The sequence below is a fragment of the Nesoenas mayeri genome, assembly GCF_963082525.1.
Source record: "Nesoenas mayeri genome assembly, chromosome: 2".
Classification (NCBI taxonomy): Eukaryota; Metazoa; Chordata; class Aves; order Columbiformes; family Columbidae; genus Nesoenas; species Nesoenas mayeri.
Window position 1 is genome coordinate 22,027,528 of NC_137543.1, and position 19,394 is coordinate 22,046,921.

The window sequence follows — 19,394 nt, forward strand, 5'->3', positions numbered from 1 at the left end:
CCCCAAGAAAATAATTTAAGTGTTCAGCTAAATCTGTGTCCATGCAAAAAAGTTTCTTTAATTTCATACAGTACAGTATATCCACAGAATTTTATTTTTCAGAGAGTCCATCACATCTGGGGTTTCACTGTATCTATAGCTGGAGGTATGAAGCCCACCACTTTAAGTCTTGAACCTTCTCAGTATGAAGAGTTTTCGGATCTCAAGCAACTGCTTCGAATGCCAGTTGACTTTTCCAGCATCCTTACATTCTTTTTTTCCTCCAATGTCTGTTAATCCACTGACTTGTAACATGGCTTCATGGGAGGGTAACTCCATTTCTGTGGCATAATCAAGCTTTAGGATGGGAGGGCAGTTAAATAAAGAAACAGGAGCAACAAAACAGATATGCCATTTAAAAGGACTTCTGTTGCATGAAACAGATTGATTCTTTTAGTTTAGTCCATGGCTTCAGATTGGACCGAAATTGAGTGTCCCTGAACTCCAAACCTATCAGTTCTTCATGACTTAAGTCCTTCACCTGAGGGCCTTCCATAGGGCACAATGTGTGCAACTTCCTTGAGAACACAGGATCGCGTTGCAGCCCTAGAAACAGGCTCAGAAGACACAACATTAAGCATGCAGTGTTACCAGGGTTTGCGACCTGTAATTTTTTTTTTTTGTAACGCTGGTTGCTATGACAACAGTTTCACAGCTGCTATGAGCGAGCATACGAAGGTCCTGTTGAACTTTCAAGAGATGATTGGGAAGCTCTTCTAGTGAGAGGAGCTAAAGTTGGGTCTACTAGGGAAGAAGGAGGGAAGAGTTTGAACCACCCAATCACCATGTTGGACAGGTCCAGTTCATCTAAAAGTATCTGTGCCACTCCCATAAAGGATTTGTGATCCATACGTCCATAGTCTCCCCAAACAATTATCTGTTAGCAAAAGAAACACAAGAAAATAGAAAAAAATCAGCAAAAAATGATGAGAGCTTCAATGTGATTCTTCAAATGCCTCTACTTATTTAATTATAGTAAGGAATGAGATACTTGACTGCTGGAACAGTTTAGTTCTGTTCATACAAACCACGATGCAGTGACAGAAACAACCTGGGCAGTAACAGAGCAGTTATCCGTAACACTAATGAGCCCATACACATGTTAGAGGCAAAATAATCTAGAATTAACTTTTGATCAGCAATGTCTACTTGCATCAGCAGTTGTTACTGTAGTATTTGTGTGCTCAACAAGGATTTTAAATGGCAGAACTTGCCAAATTAAGCATGAAAAGAGTCTGAAACTCATTCAGTGGAAACTGTACAGCTGATACTTTCAGATTCAGAAGGATATTGATGCAAGTTACCTGTAAAACTTTGCCTTGGGGACTTTCTTCAAATGATAGAAGTTGCTGATAAAGAGGTTCCAGTGTTTTTCTTGCTACCTTTGTTTTCTTTTTGGCTATGCAGACTCCATTTTCTAATAGATACACCTTTACATATGGTGCTTAGAAGAAAGAAAATAAAGAACAATAAGTAAAGAAGTTGTCCAGATTTTTTGCTTAGCAGATGCAATGTTCTATCACCGTATGATAAAATCTGCCTTTTACTGGACATATAACTTACATGAACAAATCTCCACAAGCAATATTAACATTTATCCAAAAGCAAAGCATCCATGCATTTTCTTTACTTTTTTCCCTGGCATATTTTTTTCTTTACTTTTGTTTATATATTTCTTTTGCCATAAAACAATTCAGATTTTGACCTGGAAAAATTAGATATTTCTATATATATATAGTATCCCTATACTGTATAGTATGCAAAATAGGCCTGTTAAATAAATTAATGACTTGCATTGACTTTGGTGAGATTTGGATCAATGCTCCAAATTGTTAATAATTTAAAATTATCTACAAGGTGAAATTCGGTGAAGATAAGACTCTGACACGATTTCTATTTTGGCAGAAGAGCTTGCTAAAAATATCACTATTTTGTCCTTTTTGTACAGTATTATAGGACATCAGTCTATAAAATAAGGGGCAAGTATCAAATACTGGTCTACTTTTCAAGTAGGTACCTATTGCACACCTCTTGTTGATTTCATCTTCACCCCTAACATTCCTGTATCACATCTTCAGTGTATACCTTTCTTTCAACCCCATAACCAAGGATTCATTTTTTGTTACTGAAATTCTTTTGTGTGTTGTGGTAGCACAGAGATCAGTTGTTTTGGTTTTTTTCTCCCAAAGCATGGTTGATTTTTGATACATACTGTATGCTTGTATGCCATTTCAGCACATTCTGCATTTCAGTGTACAGTACTGAAACCTACTGAGAAGTGAATTTGCTAAAAGAGTTTACGTAAGTTGAACAGTAAAGCCTCAGAATCTGGGGGGAATGTTGTGGGGGTTTTTTGGTAAAACACTGTTCATGTCACTAAGATTTTTCTTCCTTACCTGGCAGTGTCTTTGAACCTGGTTTTACAACAAGGCCACGAGCTCGGATTATTTCTACTTCCAGTTGTCCTTTCTTGTCCATCATTCCCACCTGGATATCTCCTAGAAAAAGAAATCCTGGCATTGTAATTCAGAAATACATAAATATATGGAAAGCTATTGGAAGATCTCAGATGAATATGTGGTGACTTGTATCTTCTGCATTCCACCAATAGGTATGATCCAGATTTAAACACTACTAGATAATTTAATACTTGTCCTCTTCACTACTTTTTACATTAGTAAACAATTTTAAAACCCTGCAATAACTTTTTATCTCCTATTTTCCATGCCCCTATCACTCCAAATAAATTTTTTTTTTTTGTCTTAAGAATTTCAGACAAAAAAAAAGCACCAAGGAAATTAGTATGAAGCAACTCTGTAAAGCTGTGTGAAATCTCCTCATTAGGCATCTAGTTTAAGACCAAGTATGACAATATAACTTGTGAATATAGTTTTGGTCTTAACTGAGTTGTTCAAAACCACATGGGAAATTCATATTTAAAGAACTAGAATCTAGATAATTCCTATGTTCTAATTACCAGACCCAGTAGATTATATTATATCTACAGGATATAAATGCTTACCCATCGATGGTGTTGCCAAAGTCTGCCGTCCTACAAGCTGGGCAGGACCAAGTCCATCCAGAAAATCACTGAACTGGCTGTCTGCAGCCAACCTCACACCAGGGAAAATCAAACTAAAAAATGAAGTCGAAAAACACCAACAATAAACACACTTGAATTTGCCCTTTTTTGTTTTCTATACCTTTTGCATTTAGCATTTGTGGTTTTGGTACTACTGGTCACAAGGAACTTGTTTACACTGACAATATTACAAAACAATAACTGTAATTTTGAAATCTTTACAGTGTTCAACAACAGCAGTAATTCAGCCTCCAGCATATAACCAAACAGGTGAAGGAAGCGCTAATCCTTACTGTGTCTAATTTCCACAGTAATATTTTTCCACCATGCTCTCTTTCCCAATATATTAAAGAACACTGTTAATTGTTGTAGTATTCATATGAGACCAGTTTAATAAGATACTAATACATGCCCTTACCAGTAATTTAGTTACATGAAGGTAAAATTGCTCATGTTTCTCAGTCAATGTGAACTCGGTGGCTGAATACCAACTGTACCAAGTGAAATTAGTCCATTAGACTGAATACTGGTTGCTATTTTTAAAATCGCCTTTAAACTCAGCATCCATTATAAACATTTTGTTAGGAGTGTCTTTGAGAATGACATATATTCAATAACGGAACTTAAATCCACTGTGGCAAATGACCAAAGTAACTTAAAATTCAAATTCTTGCCATAAATTATCTGTGACCCATTAGAAGGCAACAAGAATGAGAATTGTAATGATCAACCATAAATAAATGTCCATCTCAAGTGCATATAGTGCATCAACTTGGACGTGTAAGATATATTGTTCAGTGCTGTGAGTACCACTAATATATCTATCCCAAATAAGGTTCTTCTGAGCAGTGTCTTGGACAAACCACTCAGAAGTTTTTAAACTTGGGCTTTTATGACAAGCGTGATGCATGACAGTTTCATACTTCTGCCCAGATAATTTCTTCAGGGCTAATTAGCAGAATCTTTGAAAAACTCTTGAGCCCAGTGAACAGCACCTGGAACTGCTCTGGAAATGCTTTGTTCGGCAAAGTACAGATATGAGTGACAAATTTTCTGAAGAGAAACTGTCCTTTTCTGTGTTTTACCCCCTGGCCTGCAGCTGCTGCCCCTCCTGCCACACCGCAGGCTGGTGGCTCTGACCTCCAGGTGCCTTCTCATGGCACCACAGAAACCATCCTCGTCCTTCCTGCACCAACTAGAGACTCTGTTGGTCACAGGGGAAGACAGGCTTGGTCCATCGATGGCATTAACTTGTGAAGAGAAATCTGACTATCAGGACCAACTACCAGTTTCATGGAGAAAAATGCCAGGTAACCACAGTCATAACTGCTGCTTACTTTCCCTCAGAGCTGTAGCTGTTCATGCTCCCATCCGTCGACTCCCGGCTGGCCTGACGGGTCATCCAGTTCCTCATCTCCACGGCCAGCCCTGTCTCCGTGCTCCTCTGGACCGTGCTGCGCAGCTTCTTACCCCCTGCTTCTGCGGAGACAAAAGCCAAGTCCCCATCACACCGCGCTGTGGGGCGTGACTGCAGGCACCGCACCACCACGCCACACCTCGCAGCCTGAAATTAGTGACCTGTACCAAAACTTCCACTTTAAAATTACCATTTTTTACTAATAGGCAGGCAGCATTGTAAATCTCTTTTACAGGACCATACTTCTGTCACCACCTGCTCTGCAAGGGCAGCCAGCATACGCAAAACACAAGTCTGCCCACAGAAGTAACCAGATTTACATTACCCATACTCTAGCGTGTTTAAATATGTTCTCCCTGGATGAATACATCCTCCCTAGGAATTCAGCCACAATGTCACCATTATGTCAAAACCTGCAGGGTCTGAGGAATGTTCTAATTCAGATGAATTGTTTGATTTAAAACCATCTGGTCATTATCTGCTAAATCAAGTTCCAGATATCCATTAATGAGGACTGTAAACAACAAATCAAGAACCCTTCCCATTCTTTCTTCTCTGTTCACGCTCTTCTCATTTCACTAGCTGCTTTAACTTAGTAACTAAAAAATACAGTATTGGTTTATGCACAATATGAAACTTTATTTCCACCTCCAAGAGTAACAATTTTTGTACCTTCTTGCATGTTTTAATTTCAGTTGTAAAAAGAGCAGTGACAGATAGCTGGGTACCAGACAAGGGAAGAAGTATTCCAAACTTAATACAGAAGCATTTTAGTGTAGGAATTTTGATGAAGACTTCAGCTGGAAGGTATATTGAAGGTGCCACCAAAAAAAACACCCAAATCTGAGTGCGAATGAAGCCTCAGTTTTTCTTTCATGAATATAACTGTCACTTCATGTCACTTCTGATTTTAAATGCTGTTCCCTGCAATGGTGCAGGGAATTCTGTCTTCCAATTTCTTTTATCTGTTCAATGGATAAAACCCCCTGGCTTCAGCACAGCGATGCATGATATACTGATAATACCATAAAAAAGGAAAACTCTAAACATATACACCACCAAATGATACCAGAAATCATAAACATTGATGAGTGTAGAGTAACATCCAAGATCCCAGGATATCCGTGGACTCGCCCTGTTCTGCAGTTGTTTGTAGCCTCTGCGGCCCCTGCACCACCTCTGGCTTATCACATACCACATAGCAGAAGAACTGTTGGACGTGTGGGGTTGGTGAAGCTCTAGGGATTTGAGAAAGGGAGGAGACTGTCCTGGGATAAGGACTCTCACACCCTCAGGAGCACAGGGGCTTAGAGCAAGAGGACCTGCACCCTCGGACGGGGAACTGGAGAGGGGCACTGATCTCTCTGTCCCCACTCAGTGTCCCTCTGTCCTACAGGCTGCCATGTGAGCTGAAGTTTTCTGGGTGCAAACCCCAGGCCCTCAAGTCAGGGGGAATATTAGGTCAGATAAAGAACATGGGAATTTTAGTGAAGTGGGAAATAGATATCCAAACCACATTGAAAACCCACTGGCTCCTTGTCACGGAAGATTTAACAACATTTACATATTTAGCAGTAGTGAGACATTTCTACAGCAGTATCATGAATTGTTCAAATCACATTGTTCATAGAATCATAGAATGTTCTGAGTTGGAAGGGACCCACAGGGACAATCGAGTTCAACTCCTGTCCCTCCATGTGACAACCCCACAGTTCACACCATGTGTATGAGGGCTTCGTCCAGTTGCTTCTTGAACACTGTCAGGCCTGGGGCTGTGACACCTCCCTGGGAGCCTGTTCCAGTGCTGCACCACCCTCTGGGTGAAGATCCTTTTCTTAATGTTCAACCTAACTCCCCCCAGCACATCTTCCTGCCATTCCCTCAGGTCCTGTCATTATTAAGAGCTTACTTTTCCTTAAGACCATAACTTTTAATCAGTATAAAAAAATTACAAAAATAATAATTTTGCTCTAAAACTTCAGCTACCCACATGAACTTAGTAAACAAGTGAAGTAATTTTTTTATTATTGCAAAACTGCTTCTGAAAAATCCCCATCAATATCTGGTGCAATAAATACAAACAAAAAAGATACAAGGCTAACGTGACATGAAAAATGAAGGGCAGAAGTCTACAGCTTCATTTCTATTGGGTTGCACCGTTCCAAGTATCTGCTGGTTTTATTATTTATATCAAACTAATGAAAACTGGCAGCTGACTTCCAACACTGGTCCAGAGTTGTTCTAAAATCCAGTTATTCATATCAAACAAATATTCCCCAAAAATTGTCTGAAAAAAACCCACTCTATAGTTTTGTAGAAAAGGTACACTGTGTCATAGGAACATGTGAAAGGCAAACAACTTCCAAAGTCCCATGTTCTTTTCATTAAAGTATTGTTACAGGTTATTACTCTTCAATTTTAAGAGCTCTTTTGATTAGTAAGCATTCATTTTTGTTCAGTCTTTTGTTGAATGGTGGTCATTCTTGGTTCATTGTTGCAAACATGAATTTTCTCATGCAAATTTAACAGAAAATCTCCATTCTACATGAGTCTTCAGTCTTTTCATGCCATATATTTCAAAGATTTTGGGGCTTGGCATAGGTATGAGTTTGAATACATGATATGTGAAGGAGTATATAGTAACTTTTAATAATTATCAAGGTAGATTTTTTTTTCTGAATTAGAATTGTGTATGTCTTTACTGTAGCAGAACATTAACAGAAAAAAAATCAACACATCTGTTGCACATCAATTTACTGAGAAATTAAAGCGGAACTGGTGCAACTGCCATTCAAGCCTTCATAGAGGCACATGTGTTTAACCAGCTCTTCTGAGCATCCCACTGAATCTTATTTTTAAGCAGTTTTACTTTCCCGCATGTATCTGAAATAAGTGCTCTGGTTCACATGAAGGCAGGCTAACAGCTGAAAAAAATACAACTTTGATACAGCATGTAAGTGAGGCATCCACAGTACATCCAACTTCTGTGTAAGTGTGGGTGGTAAACAGAAATTATTTTGACCTTAACATTGAATTTAAGAGACTATGTAAATAACAATTTTCCAGTTTTCAACAGGAACAGGCAGAGCTCTCTGATTGTCCTGAAAGAGAAAGATCTGACCTTTCAGCAAGGAGGTTCCTAATCATGATGTTTATGTTCTTTGAAATAAGAATTGAAGACTTAACAGCGAAATGGCAATTTGGAATAGAAGTACAGAAGAAGCCTCAGTTCACAGTCATGACTCCTGAACCACTGCTTTAGAGATGAATATTCTTTCAAATCAAGCTTGGCTAAACTAACGTGTAGTAACAGGCATGAGAAATACCTACACTCGATTGCCCACAACCCCAGCAACACATTGGTCCCTGGAAAAATGTAACAAATCAAACCACAATCCATCAAACAATTTAAAGGCAAAGACGGTATTTATATAATCCATAATTTGTGTTTCTTAAATTCAACATTAAAATACTTAAAAGGTGGCAAGTAGCAATAAAAATGCGAAGCAGTTTCTCAACTCAAAGAAATAGACTTTGGTGCCATACTTCCACGCTGTAGCTGGTGCAAGATCTGGTAGAATGTCGTACCACTCCAGTAAATTCAGACTGTTTTCCCTCATTGCTGCCTGGAAATTAAAACCTCTTCTGTTGTGCTAATTCAACTACTTGTGTGGCTGCATTCTGTACTGGACCCAGCCCAAAAGGAACAAACCAACAATATGTTTTAAAGCTGTTCTTTTTCTTTTAAGACAGATCATTTCCCAAAAACATTTGTGAAAACAAACAGACAGTTAAATGAGCCCAACTGAGGTGATGTTAATCTCTAACCAGCTGAATAATTTGGGAATGCCGCTAACACAGAAGTAAACATGTAACTCTAAAAGTGGAGATTGGGTTTGTAATCATAAAATACCTATACTTATACACTCACCTCATGCATGTTGTTCTATTCCTACCAAATGAAAGGATGCGGAAACAAGGAAGTAGAGTAGTGTACTTTGTTGCTAAGTAAGTTGCTGACCACCTACATTGAAAATAATTTTACTTGCAATTTACTAAACTCTAATAAAGAACATTGAAAACGTTCTCAAAATTAGTATAATCTAATTGCCTTAGAAAGAAGACATTTCTCTCAAGTCCTCATCACAAAATATGGAATACATTATCTGAAAACACTAATTCAGATTCTTGTGGCCATATTGTAAGGAGTGGAATAAATTACCAGAAATAATTGCTTTGGCATTTATGAAAGCACATTCATTCTTACAGTTAATCACACTGGTAATTTAACTAATATGGTTACTGCAAATAGACTCCACAGGCCACATCTTCTAAATCAATCATATATGGAATTATTTGTTCCCGCAATTTGGAGTGCAAATCACTTGCAAATTAGGAGCGCAAAACTATTGATATGATCTTCAATATCAGATGAGGACAAGTCAAAAAGTGCAGTGAATGCAACAGATTACCCTCCGTAATCTGGGATCTAGACAGATGAAATCTGCCTCTGGCGGGGAGAGCAAAAGCTCTCAGCAAGAGCTTCCGACACCTGCCCAGCCCTGGGCATGGACCCTGAGCCTGGACACGGCTGGAACGGGCAGGGGCAGCTTGGCCACACCAGTCCCCAGCTGGTACCTGACCTCTTGGTAGGATTTCTACTGAGTAGAGAGCAGCTGTGGCTTCGGAAACGTGCTGAAGTGCTTGCAGTGCTGCTTTTCTACTCCGCTCACCTCACCTAAAAGGCTGCATAAAAACTGCTTCAGTATTTTCACTGTTAGATCCACAAAGAGAATAAGTTGCCTGTAAGTGACCACTTTTCAGGAGTAAAGCTCTATGAGCATCTAGAGATCTGCTCTGGGCATGTTAAGAAGAGGTCAAAAAAATCATCAGAGCCAGTCTAGGAACATTTGATCCTACTTAGGAAAAGGAGGTCAGGGTAGGTCCCAGATTCCCTTGCAACTGCACAGCTCTTGGCCGCACTCTTGAAGCACTGCTGGGAGCCACACCTGAGTTGTTTCTTTCCCTGCATCTCCCACAGAGCCCAAACAGCAGACACGGATTAGGATCTATTAATTTAAGCAGGATTTTGGAAACCCAGATTCCACAGTCACCTCAGTTTGAGAAGCTTTGAGCCCATCTCTCTGAGTCTCAGAAGCTAGTGCTAACCAACAGCTTAGGAGGCCTCGTGTCACAGTCCTTCTGATGAAGTTTTCTCACAGCGCATGCTGTCAGTGTTTATGGAGCCCAAAGAGCACTGGCAGGGCCAGGGAGAACCTGTAACCAGGGGCTCTCCCTTACTTTGCACTTGTAAGGAAGAAGGGAAGACCTGCATTGCAGTTCCTGCTCCCATGAATGTAGAACTTGAGAAATTTTGACCAGGACGGGAATGGCGTGCCCTGATAGCCCAAAAGCAGAGGTGTCTTCAGTAGGGAAGCTGTTCAATATGGCAGCAGCCAGGTTTGGAAAAGAGAGCTGGGGCTGACAGCCTCAGTTTGTACTATGAATTTTTAAATTTCTTGGGAGGCCTCACTAGTTTTTCATTTTCATTTCACTTTTTGTCCTGTGTCTTTATGTTTCCTCCTCTCTCTTTCCTCTGGCCATACTGAAAGCATGGTTACTTAAGATTAAGTTTAATTAAGACAGCACATAAGAAAAAGTGAAAGAAAGAGAGAACTGAATTAAAACATCAGCTTCAAAACTGTTCCTTGGGCTTCTGGTCAAAGGCTGGTTTGAAGCTTTCAGGCCCCATTCTAGACAAATCCCCCCCCCAGGACCCAAGATGCAGCCATCAGGAATGCTTTTCTTCATAGTTGTGTGAGATGTATTTCCAAGTCAGCTGCTAAACTGAGATTTACTGAGCTAGTAAACTACCCCTTGACTAGCCAGTCTAACCAGAGATCCATAAAGGTTTAAATCTAACATGGAAAAATACACATTAAATGTCTCAAACATGGGATTAAAAAAAAAAAAAAAAAAAGCCAAGTTCTGATGCAATAAAAAATAGCAAACAGCAATTGCAGAATTGATATATTATCCTTATTACTTCTATTTATAAATGTGCAACTCCTGACAGTGAGATGTGAATTGGGAGCACAATAGCACAGAGCCACTCAGGCCGTCCCAGCACTTCTGCAGAAATCTCTGTTTCTGTTACTGATAAGACCACTGGTTTTCTAAGTGTAGTCAGAGGACACAGCTGCCAAAAGTCTCGAACGATTGCTGTAAAACTGAACACAGGGATATGACAATGAAGAAGCACATGGCTTTGCAGCCCACAGCTGTATTTCCCACGTGCCAAGTGACCCGAATTTTTCAGGAACCCTCATTTAGACCAGTTACAATCTCCAAACAGGTAGATGTTCTTATAATTCAAATATAACAGGTCCGGCTTTGTACTTATTTTTTGCATGTGTCAAAACAGAATGGTAGCAGTTTCTATCCACTTTGTACATTCTGTACAACAATCTACATGACTACAAGAAATGCATAGCAGTGGGAAATCAGTCTCATCCCCAAGCTATTAAAATCCTGAAAAAATAGAGCAAGGTATTTTGTGGAATTACATTCTAATTTTATATACCGTTTACATAAGGAATTACTAAATAGGTGCACATCTTCACCACAGGAAATCTTTAAACCCAGTCTTTGATTTTGCCTATGACAAAGGCTGACCATCTGAAGTAAAAAGAAACCATCACTGCGGTTTTGAGTGATAACGGTTTGAGGTTTATATGTACATTTAATTTCCTCTATATAGAACATTCTTATGCATTTATTAATAACAATTACTCCATGAAGTGCTAAAAGGACACTAAAATTTCTTAAGTAGTGAAGGGTGTATATATCAAGGAGCTTAGAATTGCTTTTTAATTTTTGTATTATGTGAATTGAGAGCTACTTTCAAAATATGTAATAATAACAGTAACACCATTCTTTAACCCAACCTTGATTATTTTTAGTATAGTTAGGGTCATTATACACACTATCAGATGGATCTGTACAGCATTTCTGAATGATGTAGCAAATGTGTTGAAATAATTTACCATCCTCTATTAGGGCTTAATGAGATAGATAGTGCCAAGTAGTTGGATGGCTACTGAAATTACACAAATTAGAAACAATTCTTCTTCCTAGCTTTGTTTAAGATGAGTAATGATACTAAGCAAATATCATTATTTAAATAACCACCGCTCCCACAACTCTGAGCAAATTTCATACCGTAATGACCCATTTTCAAACTACTGCTGTTCAGCATTTACCTCTCCCATTGAAAAAACAGCTACACAGTGTGCTGCTGCTTTGAGTACACTGTTGACCTTGCTATTGAAAATGACAATCACAGTATGTAGAGATAAGCGAGACAGTTTTTTTCAGGTTTCTGTAGGTACCACCAGAGATGAAAGCCGCCATACACTGTAGCTTCATTGCTGCTGTTATAGCGACACCTGAGTTATCCGTTAACTTGTTCAGGTAAATGCCGCAGTGTAACTAGCAGCCCAGAAGAGAAATGCAACAAATGTAAGAGAAATACAGCCTTAAAATTCTGTTGGGCATTTCCATCATATAGTCAGGTTGAAGCATGCTGTACTTTGAATGTCAGTCCTTCTGCAGTCTCTTCTACTTTTCTGATGATTTTCCAGATGTTTCCCAGAATACATGTGTTTTGTTTGCTACACTCTTTCCTTCACCGGTAACTGTACAGTTTTTTCTGTGCTTTTTTTTTTTAAAAGGTTATATCCAACTTGGCATCTACATCTACTTCACAGAGAGATGGAATTACTGGAAATGCCTTCTGTACTGCCTCCACCTCGGAGTCAGCACCAGGAGCTGCGCAAGTGGGAGAGACCCAGCCCCACCGCGCTGATGGACAGGCTGGCTCAGCTCAGCCCTGGAGTAATGCTCTAGCAACAAATGTAAAAAAATATCGACCATACCCTTAAATGTTGTGCAGATTCTGTATGGAATGACTCCTATTCCATGTTCGGAGTGATTTTTATCCTCTAAGATAAGCCACCTCATCATTGCTTGAAATGCACCTGAGACAATCCCTGGCATGTTAACATCAATCAAGCCAAGGTCTTTAAAGCTTCACCTTTTACAGTGATACTCTGCCACAGGGCAGTATATCCTTCATTCATATTCCACCTTGGCTCTGCTTATGAACATTCCACGTAAACAAGGTCATCTTTACCACCAAGGCCAAAAAGTAGGCCAATTCCCCCAAGAAGATGTGGTTATTCTCATTTTCTTCATTGCCTGCTACTCCTACTATTACTTTATTATTTTTAAGAGGATAATTTAAGAGCATAACTACTTCATGCACAGGATTCTCTTCACTTTAATAATTACTGTGTTAATGAATTTATTGTTACCACTTCCCCTATTTTCTATTTCTGGTTAATTTATTGTCTGCTTATTGTTGTCTACTGGGAGCTCCAGAGGAACAGTGTGATCTGGTTGCCCTAACCACAGGAACAGAATCCAGGAACTGCCGAGCTTTATCCCAGCTCAACCAATGGGGAATGATTAATTGGTGAGAAACACCACTGAAGCCAGTAATAGTGTTCAAATGAGCAATTCAGGATGCATTTAAATAAGTCCTGATCTTTCCCTCACCAGCATCAACGGCAACACTTCTGCCGATATCTATGTGGGATCAAACAACCCCTCAAGCAAGTTTCCCAGACAGTTATCAGCCAGGTGTCAGGAGTGTATCATGTGCCTCCATTCCTGCCGAACTTCTGCAGTAACACTCAGACACTTCTTTCAGTAGACCTCAATATGCAAAACTGTAATGTATCTTTTCCTCAGCTAACACAACTAATTCTTGCTATTTTGGGCATGATTGTCTTCGGCTGAAGAACATTCTGTGACGCTTTTTTTCTCAATTGGCTTTTGTTTTCCTGACATATTGGGAGACCAAGATGCTCTCCAGTTCTTTCTGAATTAATTTGTCTTAAATTATCATAAATTATCTCTTGAATTGTCTTTAGCACCTGCAAAGCATTTGACTTTCCCCTTGAATCTCACAGCTTCACTACCACCCAAAAACTTTGGCAAAAGAAGACATTAAATTGAAATATGCCCCCTTTTGAGGAGCATAGTTCTGCACACAGATCTTGCCATGACCAGCATTTCCATAGCTGCGCTCCTGGCAACTTGCTAGTTAATTGTTTATATAAACACCTCACTGTAAATGCAAATCAGAAGGGAATGTAAATAGCGTATAAAAAGGAAACTGTAGCACAGATTTATTACAGGCTACAATACACACAGTGTAATCTGAGGAAGCACCAAGGTAACAGTCCCACTCATAACAACAGACACAGGCTTTCTAGTGATCATATGTGATCTGAGCCTCCCTCTAATTGCATGTTGGATAAATGTAATTCTTCTAGTACATAAGAATTCACTTGCTCTAGCACATTTTTCAGTTGTCCACAGGGAAGTTTGGTAAGGTCAAATCCACTATTTTTAAACACAGTATGTGCAAGAAATTTTGCACTATGACTACAAAGTCATCTAAAAGGATGTCACACATATTTACATTGGTCTTTTGAATTCAATGACAAAATTTCCTTTAATTGCAACAAAGCCAGGATTTCAGACAGCTTGGGATGTTTCATGCACAGCTTGAAGTCAGATCGATACTGATTTGCCCTCTGCACCCCACACCTCTCTTAAACAATTTCCATGTAATTTAAATCTGATCCAAGCATTATTTAATGCCAATTCTCATTTCACCATGCAGGCTGTACACTTTCTCATCAATGAATTTAACAAAAAATGCAAAATACACCCTTTGATAACCTTTATACTTTGACAACATACATAATTCACTTTGGTACCACACCACATGTTAGTTCTGTGTGTGCACATGTGCATATTCCAGAAGTAAATTGATGATGAAAAAAATTATTTTCAATACCTTTTGCTAGACATAGCTAAGATTAATAAACTCCTTTAAAAATAACAAATGTGAATTAACTCGAAGGACTCATCCAACTGCTCACCAAGTAGGAAATGGAAGAGTATCAGTTCCCTGGGCTGCAAACCTGGATGATGGTGGCAAGTTCAGGCCTACCCATGGCAAGCTCATGGCTGCCAACTGGAAAACTGCAGCCTTTCCACATTTCTTCAGTACATCACAGCTTGGATGCCAGGGCTTAAGAAGCCTCTTACTTCGATCAATTGACACTCAAATGCGTCTTCTCTATCCTCATGTTCAAAAATGGTTTCTAAAATTATTCTTATTAATACGCTGTATTGAGTTACTTACTATTCATTTACTTCTGAATTTGACATTACTCATATTCTTTGATACCCAAAGATGTAGCTTTGGGTCAGTGTATTCATTTCAGCAGTTAATGAACAGAAGTCTTCAAGGGAATATAACAAATAAACACCTCAACAGGTCAGATTTTCTTTTTGTATTAAAAATATGATTGCGTGAGAAATGTAAAAGCACCCCTGTAGCAGGTTATCTTTTTTTAACCTACCGATCACACACAGACATAACTACATCTTGGGGATCGATTACTTATGAAGTGGGTTTAACATCTATCTTTTTCAGATTAAACTGTAAAAGAGCATTAATTACATGAACATGGGAGTGCATGTACCACACCCACTTAAAGACACTGGTGGTACATAAACATAATTGCATAGAAGCAATTGTACAGAAGACCACAAATTCCAATTTGAGTGCAGAGGTGACTTGTTATTAAAAAAATGCATTTTTTTCTTTCTGATCTCCAAGCACTTGGGAAAGGAGTTTAGCTGTCACACCTGTCACTCCCTCTGTAACCTGAGATGTCTGAAAACTCAGGTACCAGAAACTCAGCTCCATAAAAACTGCATAGCAATTATATCTCTGTTTTTTCATTGGAATTAAATGGAGTGGATTTTCAAGAGTAGCCTACATCTAAATAGGATCTGATAAAGTAAATCAACACAATGTGTAAAAAACCTCAGCATAGATTCTTTTAACATTTCTCTTTAAATAACTTGACAGCACAAACTAAATAAGTAATTACCATCATCCTTAAATTCACAGGTACTACTGACATCCACAGATTTCATATTTCTTCGAACCAGTGAACAGTTTTTAAAATACACAGATCTCAAACAAGGAATAAGTTAAGTGTTTCCTAGAGAAGTAGAGAAAACAAACCAGAGAACAAACCAACACTCTGATTTCACATAGGATTAATGCAACTGTTGTAACTAATAACCAGGACTGAAAAGACAACTCTTCTGGAATGATAGAGAAAGAAATCTTTTGAAGAATACCTATGCATGTTTAGCATAACCTACGATATTTTCTGTTTTAAAAATGTGTGTTTTCAGCCATAGTGTTTATTAGCATGTCAAAAGATTAAAAACGCCCTCTGAAGCCTACCCTGCAGTCTACTGGCAATATTTTGCAGTTCACTTCATTGTTCAGGGCAGGGAACAGATGAGGGTACTGACAGACAGCACATTTCGCCCCAGGGAGCAGCTCCCTCTTTTCTACTGACCGGGGCAACCTGTCCAGCCCCAGAGCAGGGTCCAGGGGAAAGGCGAGGGATCACACCTCAGCATCTGCATCAGAAATACAAAGGTGCTTTGGAGAAGAGACTTCAGGGACCGTTGCACATCAAAAGATAAATCAAGATGTGTGAAGACTGGGGACAAACATTTGCCACTGAACTCTCGGCCTGACATGTAGAAGGTGATACATGCGTACATAGATATTTTAAATACAGATTATGAACAGCGTACATACATAGTTGATACGTGTTCATCTAGCAGCATTGTACAAGTACTGCTATCTTAATGTTGAAACCTACAAAATGTGCAATACGCTCAGTTAATGAAATTAGAAATCTTGAATTAGTCATGATAAACACTAGGAAGACCATACGTTCATTCTATATGGAAACATATTTAACAACAGCAGATTATTTTCTTTCTAAAATCTATATTTTCAAAACAAGCTCCTTAAACTTAAGTTCTGTCCTGGGTAGGGCATGGTGCCATGCTTAACTACATGTACACGCTTGTTATCCAGTGCTTTCTGATCACTAAGTTTTGGGGTGTTTTGGCCACAGTTATACAGAAAATCTATTGCACATCTTTTCTTTGATACATAAAGGTCTGGTCCTATAACAAATATATGGAAGTTACGCAAACACTTCACTGGTTGGACTTTTATGAGTACGTATTGACAGTAAGACCTGCAAGGTGTACTTGTACACATAGCTCTGTACCTACACTGCCGTTCCTAAGAAAAGGTTAAACAGGGCCAGTATTTAATTGTTCAGATCTGGCGTTCTTTATAAGTTATTTTGTAATAATGGACAAGAGGTACCAGAGCAAGTCCATATAGAGTTGGAAAACCACCCGTGAGGAAGTGTGGTTTGTTTTCCTTATGAAGGAGCAGAAAATGTTAAGACCCTCGACTCCTCCACCCCTCCCTTTTTTTTTAACATAACTAAAGCTTAGTAAATAACTTCATTTCCAATGTGATGATAAACATAATTCTCCAGTTACAAGCACTGTGGCACCACCCCCCCTTAGCAGAAGTAACTGTCCGGGAGTCGCATCCCCGCACCGCCGCCCTCCGGGAGAGGACAGGGTCCCGCTGCCCTTCCCGGGCTGCCACGGCCGGGCGCGCCCCATCCCGGGGAGAGACCCGCGGACCCCGGCCGGGGGCACTGCCCCTCGCACAAATGCCCCCGCCTCCCGGCCCCGGCCCCGTCCGGCCGCAGCATCTCACCTCCGTCCTCCTCCTCCAGGGAGTTCATGCAGGGGAAGTACACCGCCAGCGCCTCGAAGGAGGCGGAGAGGCTGCTCCGGCTCTGCGACCGCTGCATGCTGCGCCCGCCGGCCGCGGTCTGCCGGCCCATCTTGGCCGAGCGGCACCCGCCTTTGGCGCGGTACAAGAAGCGCGGCGTCTTTGCGGCGGGCGGCGCAGAGCAGCGTGGAGCGGAGCGGGAGCAGCAGCGGAGCGGCGCGGAGCCCTCCGCCCGCGCTCAGTGCCGCCGGGGGGCTGAGGGCGGCGGGGAGCGCTGGGCGGATTGCGAGTCGCAGAGTTCCGCTCTGTCCCGCTCTGCCCGGCTCTGTCCCGCTGGCTCCGGCGCCGCTGCTCTCGGCGGGGCGGGCCGCCGCAGCCAGCACGGGGCCGCCTATCAGCGGGGTGAGCCGTCAGCCGGCGGCGTAAGTCACCGCGGCGGGCGGGCGGGTGCGTGCCGGGGGCCGGCAGCCGTCGTGCGAGCCTCGGCGGCGGGCCTGTAAATACCGACAGCGCCGGAGGGAGGACCGGGAGACGGCGCCGGGCGATAGCGGCGGGCCGTCCCGCAGGCACCGCCCGCAAACTTTGTTCCTCCCCGCCCGATCCCCGCTGGGCCCGCGGGTGGCCCCAGCGCAGCAGGAGGCGGGATGGGAGCGTTGGGGCGGGCCGGAGCGCCCTGATGGCACCGGGGGTAGCTCAGGTTAGTGACCACTGCCAGCACTTCTGGCCAGCAGGACAAACCTGCAGCCAACGGGCAAGTGTTTGTTTGGAGAAGGAATGGATCACTGAATCACAGAAGGGTTGAAGTGGGGAGGGATCTGTGGAGATCAATTGGTCCAATGCCCCTGCTCAAGCCAGTTGCCGAGGACTGGGTCCAGCTGACTTTGAATATCTCCAAGGATGGAGACTCCACAGCCTCTCTGGCAGCTTGTGCCAGTGCTCAGTCACCCTCACAGTGAAAAAGAGTTTCCTGATGTTCAGAGGGAGCCTCTGGTGTCTTGGCTTGTGCCTATTGCCTCTGGTCGTGTCAATGGCCCAGCATCTAGCAAGGAATCTGCCCCACAAGCCACAGGCAAATCCTTCACCTCTCCTCTAGTTTAAGCAAGCTGCTTGTCTCTGAAGCACACCTGCCTCTTTAGCAAATGTGGGTATATACTTTCTGAATTAGCAGAATTTGCTCACAACCACAACACATTTTTATTTCTGATTCAATTTTATGTCTGTATTTTCCTCACCACTATTTGATATTACCTTTCTTTTCTGTTCATGCACTATATTAATAGAGTATATAGCATATGGCAACCTTTCCCCCAAATGACAGGAAAATAAAGCACTGGACATAGTTAAAAAAGAGTTACAAGCTACTGTAGCAGTCTTTTGCAATACAGAGAACTCATTCCACTGTAGTTCATGATAGTGCAAAAGCGGTATCAAACCTTGCACGTGGCCATTGCTTTCTTACTGCCCCTTTAAGCAGTAATGATAGTAAATGTGTTGTTGGTTTTGGTTTTTTTTTTTCCATTTTTCTTTCAAAGTTCTTTAACTCCTCTAAAAACATGCAAAACAATATTTAGAGTTTGATCTAACAAACTTTGCAGATAGAATGGCAGTTTGAAGCCAAATGAAACTCTTCATGAAGTATGTGTAAAGAGTCACGCATCTGGAGTGTATTTCATTGAGTTGATGTTTGGAAAGGAATACTTGTGCCTGGATAATAATGAGAGATTATAAACAGCCAACACATTACTCTCATGCCTTGCTAAGGAATGAAAACTAATCAGAACTTCAGCACTCAGAGATGGTACCCTTCGTCACTCAATCTACAGGAAAACACCGAGTTTTGACAGCTATTTTTACAATATGCACAATATTTTCATTTCTAGATTATTATAATCTAGTATTCGTAATAAAACATGTTTCATGTGACACCGTAGGCACTTATTTTAGAACAAGATACTCATTTCCCCTGCAGTAGCACTAAATGGCATCTAGGGCATCTAGGCTTTAACATCTTTCAGATGTCTCATTCAGGCCATCTTCCAATACGTGTATTTAGTTGGTCATTCTACATAAATTCA

The 19,394-nt window shown here is 40.9% G+C and overlaps 1 protein-coding gene across 29 annotated transcripts in view; it reads right to left on the minus strand.

The window, feature by feature from the left end:
* Window positions 1–603: 603 nt before the first annotated feature.
* RIMS2 (regulating synaptic membrane exocytosis 2) overlaps window positions 604–19,394 on the minus strand; it is a gene marked incomplete at its 5' end in the record, with an annotated part of 469,329 nt that continues 450,538 nt past the window's right edge. For 28 of the 29 annotated variants that reach the window (XM_080338798.1, XM_080338791.1, XM_080338813.1 and 25 more), the window contains 5 exons: window positions 604–916; window positions 1,344–1,483; window positions 2,436–2,537; window positions 3,062–3,174; window positions 4,459–4,600. In XM_080338798.1, coding sequence (XP_080194924.1) covers window positions 698–916; window positions 1,344–1,483; window positions 2,436–2,537; window positions 3,062–3,174; window positions 4,459–4,600 — 716 coding nt within the window. In that variant the 3' untranslated portion in view covers window positions 604–697. Of the gene's footprint in view, window positions 917–1,343; window positions 1,484–2,435; window positions 2,538–3,061; window positions 3,175–4,458; window positions 4,637–19,394 lie in introns of all 29 variants that reach the window. The other variant, XM_080338804.1, reaches the window with a different exon arrangement.